The following is a 16646-nucleotide window of genomic DNA, read 5'->3' on the forward strand; positions in this document are numbered from 1 at the left end:
AATTTATTTAATTTTATTAACAAACTGGGATGTCCCACAAGTGATCTGCAGTGAAGCTTTGCTGTCATAGAAATGGAATGTATATTGGACAATACACTTTCATTTGGTTATATTTACTAAACTGCGGCTTCTCATAGCCACCCATTGTCAGCAGGGTCACCCCGCTTGGTTTCAAATAGCATATGTGTAAAACCAGGCACATTTTTCATTGAATTTTATTTCCATTTTTAATTCTGCGGGCAAAGCAGCTGTCTAGTAAATTTACCCCAGGTGGGGGTGATTAATCTGTCTGTTTTGTACCGGTTTGTAGCTTTATTCTTTCCTTTGGTCCCTTCTCTGGGAACACTTCCGCCAAGTTCCCATTAAACAAGCAGAATTTGATGGCCAAATGCGGATTGAGGCTACTATTTAGAAAATTTCGCAAATCTCTACTTTGTAGTTACAAATGTTAAGGGCCCTACAAACTTGACGATAACTATGATAGAAATGAACGATATCATTCATAAATGATCGATAAATCGTTCAGATCGGTCAGTGTGTACGCATCAACGATGAACGATGCGCGGCCCCACAGTCTATCCTAGATGTACGTACTGTCATATCGTCCAAATCTGCCATCGATATCATCCCATGTGTAGGTAAAAATTGTTTAAGAAGAAAATCTGCCAACGATAGTATTGTTGGATGATAAAATTGCTGAATTTGCCAAGTGTGTGTAGGGCCGTTAAGTCAGCCTGCTATTTATAAAGTCCCTGCAATTACTGACTTGAATGTGCATTCAATTTGCTGTTTCCACTATTGAAAAAGAGCCACCAGTGAGAAATCGCAGTTCCATATTCTCTGGAACTGTTTTACTAAAGCTACTTGACATACAGCCATCATCTACGTATCAATAAAAGAGACATGTTCTAAAATAAACCTCTTTTCAGACCATCAATTTATTATTAACAAGGCAAAAAAAGCTCCAACACTATGTACAGGTGAAGGACCACTTTAAATTTATAGACTGATCTGCTATGGTCTGTCTCGTTTCCGTCATGCACAATAATACATTTTGTGCAATCAGGGACCGGGAATCGTGGGGAGTGCATCACCATGACACGCACGTCTGACATCAAATCAAAGCCCACAAACAAAGCGTTGCCTTAGCAACAGGGGAGGCAGCTTACTCGACCCCCAGAAATAGCAGGGAACGTGCTATCTGGACTCACAGGTACGCGTTGCCTTAGCAACAGAGGAAGTGGCTTGCTCACCCACCGGATGTAGCGGGGAGCGTGTAATAGCGACGCGCACCTCCGCCACTGTATTCAGCATTACCATAGTTACAGGGAACTCCAGAAACAGCATAAAGTGCATTACCATTCATCACATGGGCTTGCGTTTCAAATAGATCCTGTGCGGTCCAATCGGCCCCGCAGCACCCGGAGAGGTCTCCTGTCTATAGCCAACCTGACAGTTGCATATATTATAATAAAGAACACTAAACTGGCGCTGATAATTATCAAACCAATATTATTATTTCCTACTATTTTCGATGGTATTATGGGAAACTGAGAAACATTATTCAAACATTAACATATTTTTACCATGACATAATACAATGGACACGTATAATCTTCTATCAATATGGCACAAGGTGATAAATATAACCACCGTAGCCGTATGGAGGGATGTCCATAAACTACAATACATATTATAATAAAAAAAAAATGACAATATAAATAATGGGAGCACATGATTATATCACATTATCATTATGAAACAGGACATAGGGGGTCATTCAGAGTTGATCGCTCACTGCGCTGTTTCGCAGCGCAATGATCAGGTCACTATTGCGCATGCGTATGCACCGCAATAACTAAAATAGAGCATAAAATAGAAAAAAAGAAAACGGAGATTCCTTGTCCATTTGTTGACTCTTGTATTACCCATGACAGAATATTAATTCTCAGTAAGTCACCAAGGTGCAGACAATACCCTATTTTAGGAATATACCAAGTGGATTATTCTCGTTCAGTCCACGTGGTACAATAGTGTTCAAACAATAAATCCATCTGGATTCCAATTTTTTGAGCATTAACTCACGGTTACCAACCCTCACAGGTTTTGGTATACGGTCAATCAGAATGCACCGAATGGTAGAAACTTGGTGGCCATGTGCTAAATAATGTTTTGCCACTGGTTTGTAAGTAGTCCCAGAACTTACAGGGTCATTCGGAGTTGATCACTCGCTAGCAGTTTTTAGCAGTCATGCAAACGCGTTGTCGTGTTTCACTCGGTTGCATCGCTGGTCTCCTCAAAAGCTGACGCAAATTTGGGCCTCTTTTTATACGCACACATTGGTGGTGATGTCCCACCTAATTGTAATCCTGGGTCAGATGTAAGAATCAACCAATACTTTTTATACATAGTTTGTGCCATATGTGATATATGGTCAAACGTACTTATTCTGACCATTCGATCATTAGTGCCCTTTCTGATGAACTTCTGTATAGGGTTCTGGAACCGATTGTTGTGCTTTCCGCAGGCATCTTCCAACTGTTTGTAATGAGTACCCTCTCTCATCTCTTCCAACTGGACAACAGCTGTAATTCCAGAGGAGTTTGTCCTAAGGACCCGCAGGAACTGGGAAATTGGTGTCGAAGTCAAAAATATGACATACACAACATACAAACTCCAAACAGAGAGGTCTCTGTTCGTGAGCATACACGCAGCATGCACAGGATCTACGGTAGCATACGCATTCACACAGACAAGCCACAAAGGCATATTCAACACATAATCACACAACACATAGACAAAAACATGTTTAGCACCATTTTTGTTAGAAATAATCTGAAATTCACATTGTTAAACGTTCCTTTGGACGGACCGGATGGTGACTGTTTGCATGTAGGAATGTATTACGGTCCGTAGGTTTCCGGGTTAACGTATAGCCCAGTTCTCTTGCTTCTCTGAATACAGATACATCCAAAAAATTAATCCATGTTAATTAAGCATGTGCCTGTTAGTCCGGATGGCGGAAGTACGCGTCGCGATGTAAGCTGCTAAGGCAATGGTTTGTGGGCTTTGATGGCGGAAGTGCGCGTCATGATGATGCGATTCCTGGTCCCTGATTACGCGAGTCCTGGTCTCTCTCTCTCTCTCTCTCTCTCTCTCTCTCTCTTTCTCTCTCTCTTTCTCTATCTATCTATCTATCTATCTATCTATCTATCTATCTATCTATCTATCTATATATATATATATATATATATATATATATATCCTTTTTTTTTTTTTTAATATATGTGTGTTATATAATAAAATGTATCACTAGTATCAGGTGAATTCACATTTTTAAATCTTATAGTTCTATCATTTAACTCTTTCCTGCTCATAACCGCTGATCTCTAGTTGGGCATAGTCAATGCTTCTTGCAAACGAGAACAACGCTCCGCTTGTGGTACTGTATATTTTGCTGAAATGTGTTTTTAAGCTCTATTCGTGGTGCCTGGTAATGTGATTGCATTATCGCAGAACATTATGCGTGTTTGGAAACACAACACTATGACATGTAAACCAATCGTCCACGCAATAATGAGTCTCTTTTTACTTGACGTCTTCTCGTTTAAAACCTGATTGCCATTTCATTTATTTTCCCTGGTACATGGAATTTGGAGTAATCGCGCCGTGTCACTGTCGTTTCTCAATAGTATGCGAGCTGACTAGTAGCACTCGACATCAAAGGGAAGGTTCTAGGCTGCTGACACAGAGCAGTGGTGTGTAATCCCTACAGGGCAAATTGCAATAAACACAGGACAAAGTCTGACTGACGCAACATATGTTACTTCTCTGTCTTATTTTACCACGCAGCTTCCTAATGATTTTATAGATTTGTTTTTTTTCCCCTTAAGAATGTCTCTAAAACAGATTTTTAGAATACAGTTCTGTGTTAATAATGGCATTTGATTCTAAAATCTATATGTTGAAAAGGTAAAATCTCTAGAATCTGTCTAAATTGGACCTTTCACCTCTAAGGTTTCAAATTATTTAGGGGTTATGTAAGATTGGACGTTTAGGCGCAATGTATGGCAGATGTACAGTATGCACAAATTCCACACATATAGGTGGTAATTCCAGGTTGATCGCTAGCTGCATTCGTTTGCTGTGCAGCGATGAGGCTAGAAAAATGACACTTCTGCGTATGCGGCGCAATTTACTGTTACAACGAACAATGTAGTTTCACACAGGGTCTAGTGAAGCTTTTCAGTCGCACTGCTGGCCGCAGAGTAATTGACAGGAAGTGGGCGTTTCTGGGTGTCAACTGACCGTTTTCAGGGAGTGTTCGGAAAAACGCAGGCATGGCAAAAAAAAACGCAGGCGTGGCCGGGCGAACGCAGGGCATGTTTGTGATGTCAAAACAGGAACTGAACAGTCTGAAGTGATCGCAAGCGCTGAGTAGGTATTGAGCTACTCTGAAACTGCACAAAACATCATTGTAGCCGCTCTGCGATCCTTTCGTTCGCACTTCTGCTAAGGTAAAATACACTCCCAGTGGGAGGCGGCATAGCGTTTGCACGGCTGCTAGAAATCGCTAGCGACCGACCAACTCGGAATGACCCCCATAGTGGATTACAGCGCACACCTGTAATGCTGCAATGTTTAATGCACCATTCAGCAGCAATGCAGGGGGCCGTTGCAGACAGCCAAACGTCCTGACGACAGCGCATCGCCCCTAATTTAACTGGCCACCTAGAACAGATTTTCCCAAACTCCACCATTACAGGCCAGGTTTTAAGGATATCCATGCTTGACCACATGTAATTTAAGTAGTACCTCATTCAATTTAATAATCTGCAGGGATATCCTTATAACTTGGACTACAATGGCGGAGTTTGGGAAACTCTGCCTTTAGAGACTTGTGCAACTCTTATATTCTTAATTCTGAAACAGATGGTGAACTTGCAGCATATTCATGTCTGTCTTGTCTTAACCGATGTATATAAAGCCCTGCTATCCGGCCCATTAGCGGTTTGTGTGTCATGCAGAATGATAACCGGTTATTATTTAGTATATAAGTTTTTTTTTTTACGTTTTACATATTAATAGAATCAAAATGTGCACTAAGACCCTCATGGGTATTCTAAAAGAGTCTGTAAAATCTGTATTTTTGCAGAGTACAACAGCGATTTTGTGATTGTTTTATTTCTCAAAAGTGTGCACCCAATTGCGCATTGATATCGGTTGATATTGGCCGACATTGTTACACATAAGTAACAAAACTTAAAATTATGACTCTGAGACGTAATTAGCAGGGAATAGGGTCAGCTTTCATTTATGGCGGCAAAGGAATGGTGGTGAAGAAAGAACGGCCCAATGCAATACAAGGGTTAAGAGTGGTCATTCGGAGTTGATCGCTCGCTAGCATTTATTAGCAGCCGTGCAAACGCTATGCCGCCTCCCACTGGGAGTGTATTTTAGCTTAGCAGAAGTGCGAAACGAAAGGATCGCAGCGCGGCTACAAAGTTTTTTTGTTTTTTTTTGTGCAGTTTCAAAGTAGCTCAATACCTACTTAGCGATTGTGATCACTTCAGACTGTTCAGTTTCGTTTCACAAACACGCCCTGCCACACCTGTGTTTTTCCGAACACTCCCTGAAAACAGTCAGTTGACACCCAGAAACGCCCACTTCATGTCAATCACTCTGCGGCCAGCAGTGCAACTGAAATGCATCACTAGATCCTGTGTGAAACTACATCGTTCATTGCAATAGTACGTCGCGCGTGCGCATTGTGAATGTGATTCATGCACAGAACTGACGTTTTTTTAAACTAATCGCTGCACAGCGAACAAATGCAGCTAGCGATCAACTCGGAATGACCCCCAAGGTCCCCCATACATCAGAGATACATTGTGGCAATGTCCCCATCCCCCGCTAGCCAGGTTGGAGAATCAGGAATATTAAATCCAAATTCCCTGATCCCAATAGGATTCTTTACTCCTATGTGGACAGTGTACTAGCAGTTCCACATATTCTATCAACTGGCTGGGCACGCTGATCTCTCGGCCAGTCATGAAATGGTTAAAGTACTTTCTGTTCTTTTCAAATGTATTTATATCCACTCAAGCCTGGCCCTTCCTTAAATTTATGGGGGAGATGTATCAATGCATCGGAAAATTAAAAAAGAGGGGAAATTGCCCAATCCAGCTTCTCCTCTGTCCTTTTTATAGAAGCTGCTAGATAAATGACAGACCCTGGTTACTATGGGCAACTTCTAGCCTTTTTCTCTTCAGAAGGTTTGGTACATCTCCCCTATGCATCAGAAATTGCCAAATCTGCAGCACACCTGATACTGGTGGCACGTTGCACTCCAGGCCCATTTCATGTCCCTCCCAGAAGTAGCTACAGTAACCAATTGCAACAGAATACAGCCTGCTATGGGTAGACCATAACTAAGGGCAGTGCTATTTTTGTAGAAAAATAGGTTCAGGAACTCCCGTGGGTGGGCAGTGGTGGGCGAAGCTGTGGGTAATGTGGGCGGAGCTACAGTGGGGGATCTTTGCAAGAATTAAAGAACAGCACTGTGTAAATAAAATAAAAAAACCTCTTAAATTACCCACCACGAGGAGACAGGCGAAAGGTGTCCCCAGTATCTCCTGAAATGTGACCTCCAGCGTCTGTCTCCTCCTTGACGGCAACCATTTTTGGTGGGTTTTTTTTATACTGCTATGGACGGAAGCGCCCCGACTAAGGGTTTGCGTATCACAGTTCATTGTCACTTATGCTGCAAATGAAACAGTAGGAATGGGGACATGTCCCTCTTTAATAACCGCTCAGTGAAATAGGGAACAGTTGTGTTTGACTATACGCATTTCGCCACTTGTGTATAGTATGCTCCCTCACCATGTCACAGTCCTGCTTAGTGACACGACTCAATGGTCTCTGTTCTGCTTTGCCTGGCTTATTACAGCATGTACATTGCCCAAGTTATTACTACGCAACCCTCTTACACCTGAGAGGAAAATGAACTTGTAACCTAATTTATTTATGTATCTTTAACATCCAGTCCAAAAATTTTTTTTTTCTAAAGGACCTTTTGGTCGCAGTCCAGTAATACGAGCCAGAAGGCTCACAGCGGGTACCCAACATATATACTAGCACTTGTCAGTATTCATCCTGACTTCTATATATCATCCATGTTGACTTTATTATCCTTTTGTTGCTTATTTGTTTTGTACTTTATATGTAGGGTTATGTGTCTTTTGAACAGTATTTACTGCAGAATATTGTGTTTTTTTAAATGTTTTTACAATTAAATTTAGTTTTTTTTACTTGAATGATCCTTATTCCATACACCTTTTATATAAATACATCTGTGCGCCTGGAATACACCACCATATATCTACGCAGTCCGGGAATAAGCTTAACAAGCATTGCTGAGCCTTTTAGTACCCTGACCTTGATCTCTCAGTTGCACCTGTTGACACTTAGGTTATACGTAATGGAAATGTGAATCCGGCAAATCTATATAATCGGACAGCCCCCAGTCCTCCGAGAATAGCTGTCCTAATTCTCATCAGCACCTGCATAAACACCCATGCAGGAACGCCACGCACCCAGAGACGCCGCAACGCATGTGTAATTTGCTAAAAATCTGTAGACATAGCCGCATTCAAATTTGCGTAGGACTGAGAATAAGGATCTTAACTGTTCCCTCATTGACTTAGATGCTGTAAAGAAGGATCCTGGTCGTAGACAGTGTAGGACTGGGGCATGAAGGGCCCACCGGGGGAATGCAGTGATAGGGGCCCAGACTTATGGGAGTGGCCAGCCCACAGAGGCTTGAAATGCACAATAGTTTAGTGCAGTGTAATGCAACATATCTACCATGTATAATACAAGTGCATAGTCTAGAACCTGATCCCTAGAGGAAGGAGTGGGCACTCAGGCAGTGGGGCCCACTGGTGGTTTCCCTGGTACCCCTGTGGGCCAGTCCGACCCTGGTCGTAGACATAAATATTATTGGGGCGGGAGCAGTGACATACCCTCCAACTGTACCTTTTTGGCAGGTACAGTACCTTTTTTCTCTTTTTTTATTTTTTTTATGGTCTGTACCGATTTTTGACTCTCCAAACTTCCATTAAAAGTATAAGAAAGATGTGGTGTCCACGCTCCCCTTTACCTGTGGCCACGCCCCTTTCTCTAATTTGTATCAATTTTTATGTGTAAAACGTTGGAGGGTATGCAGTGGTCTTGGCGACGAGCCGTATGGGAACCCTGGAACACAGACTCCGTTATGTCGACAAGTCCACTTAAAGATTGTTTGCTCACCGGCGTACAACTGTAAGCATGGAGATTTACCGTGACATTCACAGTTGTTCTGGCGCACGTACAACCTTTAAGTGCGCTTGTCGACATAACAAAGTATGCGTTCCAAGGTCCCCATAGGTAATCCCCCTATAATTTTATGGTTACCTGCCCAACAAGTAGACGTTGCAAACATTGCGACTTGCAGATCTGTTAGAAATCGGTGAATACGTTTCTCTTTTTTTATCTTTCCCCATTTACATCGTGTCGTTTTAGTCTTTTTTTATTCTGATTGTGCGTATTTTTGTTTTACAGCCAATTATGGGACGAATCCAACGTGCAAAGGTTGCCTGTCGTGCTCAAAGGACAACGGGTGTATACGCTGCCAGCCGAAGCTGTTCTTCTTTCTGCGGCGAGACGGGATGAGGCAGTATGGGGAGTGCTTGCATTCCTGTCCTTCAGGATATTATGGACTAAGATCACCCGACATGAACAGATGTTCAAGTAAGAGGATTTATTGCACACGTTTGTGTTTGATCTGATACTCTACGCTCTATTCCCCCAAAAGTTATTGCATTGGAACATGTACGTCCAACATTAAATCCTTTCAGTTTCCCTTGCAAAATATTTTGGGTATGCGTTGGAACCTTTTAATGTAGAATGTATTGCATGTTTTAAATAGGGCCGTATAACAAACCACACCGCCACTTGTCGCTCACACCTGTGTAAGAGGAGGGTGGTCCCTGTTCTGTTCTGTTATTGTAATTATTTTTTGGTTCCGTTTATTGTATATTACGGTTTTCTGAATTGCAGTTTGCCGCAACGGCGTGATATTGTAAACCTAATGGACGCCAGTGTAAATTTCTTTGCAATAATAATTTAAATTGATGCTAGAATTGAAGGGATGTGGAATATTTTGTTGACATTCATAATGGCGTAACGTCGATATTCTTGGCACGTCGACATTGACTTTGGCAAGTGATAAAATGTTGACATGATTGGAATATCAAGAAAAATAGTTGTGTTTAACAAACTTTATTATATCTCTAGCTGAAAAATTGGTATTACTGTGAAGGCTAATTTCATGGATAATTTTAATTATGGTGATCCCATATCGGTCAAGAATATTAATACGAGATCTCCGACCAGGGCTGTTTCTAGCCAATTTGGCTCCCAGCGCGAGATTTAAAAATGCACCCCCATGACATTAAAAAATGTGCCCCCCCCCCCCCCCCCCCCACACACACCTAGATAAAAAAAACGTGCACGCGCACCCGGCAAGGGGGCATGGCCTCATCTAAATGGGTGTGGCCTCATTTAAATGGGCATGGCCTCGTCTGAAAATAGTACCACGCAATCCAGTTTTTGACCCTGCTCCAACAGATCACGACCACCACAGGAAAAAAAAATCCTACCATATTAAGCCCCACACAGTAATGCCCCCTGCACCATATTATGCCACACACCGCAATGCCCTTGATAGATTAAATCCCCACACTACGGCAGGCAAGAGTCCCCATTTCACACATTACGGCAGGTGTCCCCATTTTACACATTGAGAGAGAATATTTACAGAGGCGAGTACCGCTCTTCGGCCCGCCTCACCAGTCGCTCCTCGCGCCGGCCTTTCCCTCTTCCTAACTTGGATCCCCCTCTGTACTCCGCTCGGGAAGGGGGGGCGGGAGTTTTGCGGAGTGACGGGGTTGTGTAGTGACGTAACCATGCAACCGCGTCATTTCATGAAACTCCGCCCCCCGAGCGGGTTACTCTGGGAGAAATAGGAAGGGAAGTAGGGAGCCACAGTTAGTGCCGCGGCGGGCGCCCAGTGCGGTTGCACTGCTCGCCTGCCCCAAGAAACGGCCCTGCCTCCGACTAGGGTTGGCCATTGACCATCGCTTATTTGCAAAAATATTGATGGTCTACGGCAGAAGTCAAGTGTTTTGACATCGATGGGTACCGCTGCAGCACCATCGGTGGCATCGGAACAATGGCAGCAGTCTGCGCATGCACAGAGCTTAACCATCGATGGCCAACCATCCATGGTTTCTGAACAATTGTTTAAAACCATCGGCCATTGGTGGTACACCCACTAATGGACATCACTACAGTATACTATATATATTGCTACTGGATAAGTTTTAAATAGATCTGCAAAACGGCATAGAGTGCAATTGTGGGTCAGCCCCTATATGACATCATAACAAAGACGCAAGCACCAGGATGGGTTCAGTATGAAATACTTTTGGTGTATATGTTGACATGGACACCGTATAAGTGTACCGTGTCCCCTCATATAGCTCGCTTCTCTCGCCATGCTGCGCTCGGCACACTATATTATGTTTCCCCTCCGGGTCCACTGGGATGGTGAAGTATGAACAAGTCGCTTTAAATGAAAAAATCACGAAAAACTCATGTCGATTTTTTTTTTTTTTTTGGACCTGTCAACATTTTTAAATGTCTGTATTTTAAATGTTTGTATTTTGACCGTGTCGGGATTTTGACTGTCAATGGTTGTCGCAGAGCTACGATCTTCTTCCCTGACATGCCGGTGGACACCCAGCACAGGGCTAGCCCGCCCCGCATGTCAGTCCGCCCCCCCCCCCTCGCAGAAGTGCAAAGTCATCACACAGCGGCGATGCCTTTGCACTTTAAGAGTAGCTCCCGGCCAGCGCAGCTTTAGCGTGTTGGCCAGGAGCTACTCATCGCTCCCCGGCCCGCAGCGGCTGCGTGTGACGTCACGCAGCCGCTGCGGCCCGCCCCCAGTTCAGTCCAGCCACGCCTGCGTTGGCCGGACCAAACCCACGAAACAGCGACCAAACGCCGCTGTTCCGCCCCCTTCTGCCCAACGATCGCCTCTGCCTGTCAATCAGCAGAGTCGATCATATCGCTGCTACGGCCTTCGGCTGTCTGGCATGCGCCGGCGCAGTAGGGACCCATTTGCTTTTGCTGCATTAAGACGCAGCGAGCGAACGTGTCAGAATGACCCCCTTTGACCGTTGCGCTTTTGATTGTAGGTACATTTACGGCATCCCCACCAGGACACATGCCTGCATATAGACACTAATACATGTGCCGTAGCTTGTGCATTATTGGTTGATGGAAAATGTATGTATTGAGTTGTTAGTTCATGAACTGATGCCTTTTTTAATCTTCAAATAAAGTTGAAAGATGGCGTCACTCCCTGGCTGCAGGGCTTCAGTGCGAGAAATGACAAAACGTTTCCTTTTAAACATTGTTCAGTGTAAAGAATCTGTATGATCCTTGGAATCTTTCCCACCGACGTGCAGCAAAGCCGTTCACATGATCTGCCAGCCTTGTACAGAGTGCCGACTGTACAATACTCGGCCTGAGAGGCTTGCTCTGCCTTTTCATTGCAGTATATTGATGTCTTCCCTTTGCTGCTGTCACAGTATGACAACCTACGAACAAAACCTTCATTATGCTGCACGACTTGTTAAACAATGCATGTCAGAAGCGGAATGAGCGCCACCTCGCATGACGTCGGTGGAGAGAGCTCTTTCTGGACCACATGAATAAAACCAGATTTCAGAAATCTTTTTTTTTTTTTTTTTTAGTAAAGTGTCAATATGGCTTGTTCAGAAAAGTATTGTATTGCTGGCTTATGCGTCTGGACGTGGTTGTCGGCTGTCCTTAATTTCCAGGAGAGTCCCAGGGTTTAAAGGTCCTTAATATCCCTATTTATGAAATACTGCATATCATTCGATGTCTGTTTTCATTCTTCTGGATTTACAATTTAATGGTTTAATGAAGCATCTTGCATACAAAATTAAGTACATAATGACCCATACCTTCCAACATTTAGACATTTAGTCCCGCTTCAACTCCAAACATCCCAGAAGGATGAAATCGCATAATGATTGACAGGTGATGGGCGTCTGGGGGGCGGTGATGCTGCGTTGTGGGGGTGGAGTGTTGTGGGAAATGCAGGCATGTCATGGCCGTTTTCGGGGCCAGTCGATGACATCGCCTGTGTTCCTGCAAGTGGAAACATGGTGCTGGGGCGTAGGCAGAGGTCAACCTCTATTGGAGGTTTTTGCGATACGATCGCAATTCAATTGCAATCGCACATGCTGGGTGGCCTTGCCCTGTGCTAAGATTGCAAAAACTGCGACCAACTCTGAATAACCACCATAGTACAGAGTTTGACGTACTTAGATTCAACCAGGTCTGGACTGGCCATTTGCCATTTTTGTCAAAGGCAAGGTGGTTGGATGGTCTCATGGCCAGACTGGCTCAAAAGTCGCAGGCTCATCCATTTGGAGGCCTGGCTACGTAGCTTCGCCTCCCGGCACTCTGAATGTGGACTGACTCTGTCGCATAGAGTGATGTGCTGGCCTGTTCCTCAGTTTAAGGCTGAGCCGTTTGGAGACCTGGACGAGAGAGTCCACCTCCCGGAACCCAACACGATGGATGTAAGGCGTGACATGATATCATGGTGTGACATCAGACATACTGGGGGAGGCTGAAGCTACTTGAGGTTCCATGAAGAGAATGCCAGGATTCGGACGCCATGTGCCTTAAATTGGTGCAGTGCTCTGTGATGTAGTAACAGAGGAGTATTGGTAACTGACAATGCTAAATAAAACTATGTTCCAAACATGGCTTGTTAATGGAGTAGGTAGTTGACTCTGTACCGCAACACAGCGTCATGGTAAGAGTCTGCTACCATTTAATACAGGGACCTATTTTGTCAGTAGCGCTTCTGCGTGTTACAATTCACAGAACTCCCAAGGGTAGTATACAATTGTCATATATATTACATTAATCAGCACAGCCTTCTTGTGCATCCTAGTTGCATCTAAGATGCATTTTCGGTAAACTAACAGAGCTGCATGGGACCTGGCGGCTCACTTGTGGTAGGTATCTGCCGCTGTGTGTCGTATTGAGGCTAGATGTATGAGGACGCGTCCGTATACGCAATCACTTTATTTTGGGGTTTTGTACACGGCTGCTCTACTGTGGGTGTGTGGTTATCCAACAGCGGCTGCATAATTAGAAGAAGACGTGATGTGCACTGGGATCTCCTCTAGACAGCAGAGAAGGGATCGCAAGATCCCTCCCCAGCAGGGCTACTCCGTTGAAAGTAACCGGTACATGCAAGACATCCTACATACCAGTGACGCAAAATTCAGCCATTTAAACATCCTGAAACGGCAGTATCTACATATTTTAATGGCAGAATTGCTTGATAAACAGGTCGCTTATCCAACTGTTGTACATCTGGTTTTTAACAGGATACTCCTCAATCGGCCGCTTGATCGATCTGCGCAGACGTCACAACTGTGTTCATTTCAATTTACCCGCGCAGCTGCGATGTCCGTCCCTGCAGCCAATGTACGGGCGGTCGGCAGGGTCACCCGTACACACAGCCAGACACTGCCCGGTTTACGGCCTTGGTTTGAACTATAGTTTTGCATTGTTTTTCCTCTTGGTATGGTCTGGGCTTACTGAATGGGCAATGGTGGTAGCTGGAGAGTTCTTATCATTTTAGGCTGTACTCTTTTTTACCTTTTTTGGGGGGAATCTTTTGGCTTTCTCCATTTGAAGAACCATCTGTGACTATACTATTCATGAGAGTAAGGTGTAACCTAAAAATGCATGTAGCTTTGACACATTGACCCCACACTGTGGAGACCTTTCTCCCCCCTGTGCTGAGCCTATTTAGTACTGGTCACACTACATCAATGTAGGCTTCTAGGTTACAGAGAATAGAGGTGTTTCCCCTTTTAAGTGCTATGGCTGGACCAACCAAGTACTCGGGTGTGAAACAAACGTGTTTTGGGGTGTGCATGTTGTATGCTTTATAAACTGAGCCCTTTCTGTTGTTAGCAATAAAAAGCAATGACCTTATAGCAGCAGCACATAAATGAATTCCACATACTGTAATACTCTAAGAAGCTCTGGAAGGAGCATCCTAAATGTCCAGACGGATGTAATAATAAGTAATGGGAAACGGGGGGTGAATGTCCCGTGATAAAATGATATTATTAATATGGGTTCGGTATGAAACATTGCTTGTCGAGATGCCGGCGGTCAGATGACCGACAGCGGTATCCTGACAATGAAGATCCCGACGTCGGAGGAGGTAAGTATCCCCCCTCACACTGTCCGGGGGTGGCTGGTATGGCTACCCCCCCTCCTTAGTGCCTAACCCTACCCCCTCCGAGCCCCAACCCTAACAGTGACCCCAATGCCTAACACATTATATTTAATGTATGTTTGTGTGTGTATGTATGTATGTATGTATGTATGTATGTATGTATATATATATGTGTGTATATATAATATACCTTACTCTGCACTGAAAATAGCTGCTCCTTGGGATGTACCCCCTGTTAGATAGGGCACTATATAAATGAACTGGATATATAAAAGTTCCCTAGGGAGCGAAGAGAGAATTTTCTTTGTGTATCACCACCAACTTTATATCAACTTGTAAAAGTTAACTACAATTGTTTGAATAATACAAATGTATTCACATATATGACATCATACTGATAAAAGTACCACACAATACTTGTGTCATCAGCATTTATACATTCCATCCATAATAAAAACATTCAACATTAAAAGCAATTGTTTGAAGCCGTTTGATTGTGGTAAATGTGATCTGATTCATAAATCGGTGAGATCTGTGGATAACAATCCAACGCGTTTCATCCATAGCACTTCTTCAGGGGTCTAGTATCAATACACAATGCTTCATTAAATAACAATAAATAGTTGTTCAAAAAACAGGTTGCTATATATAAAAAGCTTGCCAGCAGTGAGTGAGCTCCACACAGCAGTGGACGAAACGCGTTGGATCAGATCTCACTGATTCGTGAAGAAGATGATCAGGTCAGAAGTACAATGTGTGTGTATGTATATATGTGTGTGTGTGTGTGTGTGTATATATATATACATATATATATATATATGTATATGTATATGTATATGTGTGTATGTGTATATGTATGTTCAGCTCAGGGAAAGAGATTTCTGACCTGAGTTATCCGTATTACTTTTACATAATAAAGTTTTGGTCTGCTTATGGATCCACAGTGTTTTGCCAATTAATAGAACTCGGATTTGTGGCTTTGCTATAATTGATCAGAAGATAACGCTAAATATTGTTGTACTGCTTATTACAGTTTTAAAACGTATCGGTAGATTTGGCTTTTTCCCAGACTCCCCAGACAGCGTAATATAAAAAGTCTTAATGTCACTTTGTTTCAATCGTCTTATCCCATCGCCTTTGATGTCACTGCGAGTTTGGCATAACTGGCTAATCTGGCCTTTGTTCAGCCCAGCCGCTAACACATCATTTATGTAATTTTCTTGTAAATTGTCTGTATATTTCTTATCTTCAGTCTTTTTCATTCACTCTGTTATTCAGGCTGAGCTTTGCACAAATTGTTGTTGATTATTTGTGTCAGAGTTAATCTGGCTGAACCTCGATGGTAATTCCCAAATGTTGTATTTACAGTATAGATTGTAATGTGGTCTGAAGGGTGAGTTTAGAAAACGGAAAAGTAATTTCATGTTACCTTTCGCTAATCTGAAATGCTATATTATAATATTTATGTATATAGCCGTTTTCAGGGCAGCACAGATGGAGTAATGGTTAGCATTACTGCCTCAGCACTGAGGTAATGGGTTAATTTCCTGCCACGGCCCTAACTGTGTGGAGTTTGTATATTCTCCCCGTGCTTTTGTGGGTTTCCTTCGAGTACTCCGGTTTCTTCCCACAATCCAAAAACATACTGGCAGGTTAACTGGCTCCAGACAAAATTGGCCCTAGTGTGTACATGTGATAGAGAATATAGATTTGTGAGCTCCACTGCCTCAGGGACTGGTGTGAATGGGCAAATATTCTCTAATAGTCCAGGTTTTAAGTATTTTCATACTTGGCCACAGGTTACTTAATTAGTACCTCAGTCAATTGGATTTAACATCTGTGCTGAGCCATGGTAATCCTTAAAACATGGATCGTTAGGGTGCCTTGAGGACTGCATTTAAGTCTGTGGGCCAAAGCAGTGCTCACGAGGATTCAGCCTACTATTTCACAAAGATCAAGTGACTGCTGATTCTCTTGTCACAGTTGCAGTCTTGATGCTAATTCCGCTGCAAAGCCCTTCCCCGCATCCATAAACTCCGAAACATCAAGTCTTTAGATGCCACCATCGCTCACACTATCATGGCGCAGGTGCAGTTTCTACATCAGAGTACAGACCCCTATGTGTGTGGATCAGCGTCTTTTGAACGCAACTGCTTTTCAGCGTCACAAAAGAAACAACACGCTTGTGCATCTTTTTAGCCACCTCCCTGATCTCTCCCAGTCACCGTCCAGGAACGCG

General features: G+C 43.4%; 1 protein-coding gene across 3 annotated transcripts in view; it reads left to right on the forward strand.

Annotated features, from left to right (window-relative positions):
• Positions 1–16646, forward strand: part of RSPO2 (R-spondin 2) — a 127836-nt gene that overhangs the window by 59194 nt on the left and 51996 nt on the right. For all 3 annotated transcript variants that reach the window (XM_063924508.1, XM_063924510.1, XM_063924509.1), the window contains one exon: positions 8602–8790. In XM_063924508.1, coding sequence (XP_063780578.1) covers positions 8602–8790 — 189 coding nt within the window. The remainder of the gene's footprint in view (positions 1–8601; positions 8791–16646) is intronic.

The sequence above is a fragment of the Pseudophryne corroboree genome, chromosome 5, assembly GCF_028390025.1.
Source record: "Pseudophryne corroboree isolate aPseCor3 chromosome 5, aPseCor3.hap2, whole genome shotgun sequence".
In the NCBI taxonomy this organism is placed as follows: Eukaryota; Metazoa; Chordata; class Amphibia; order Anura; family Myobatrachidae; genus Pseudophryne; species Pseudophryne corroboree.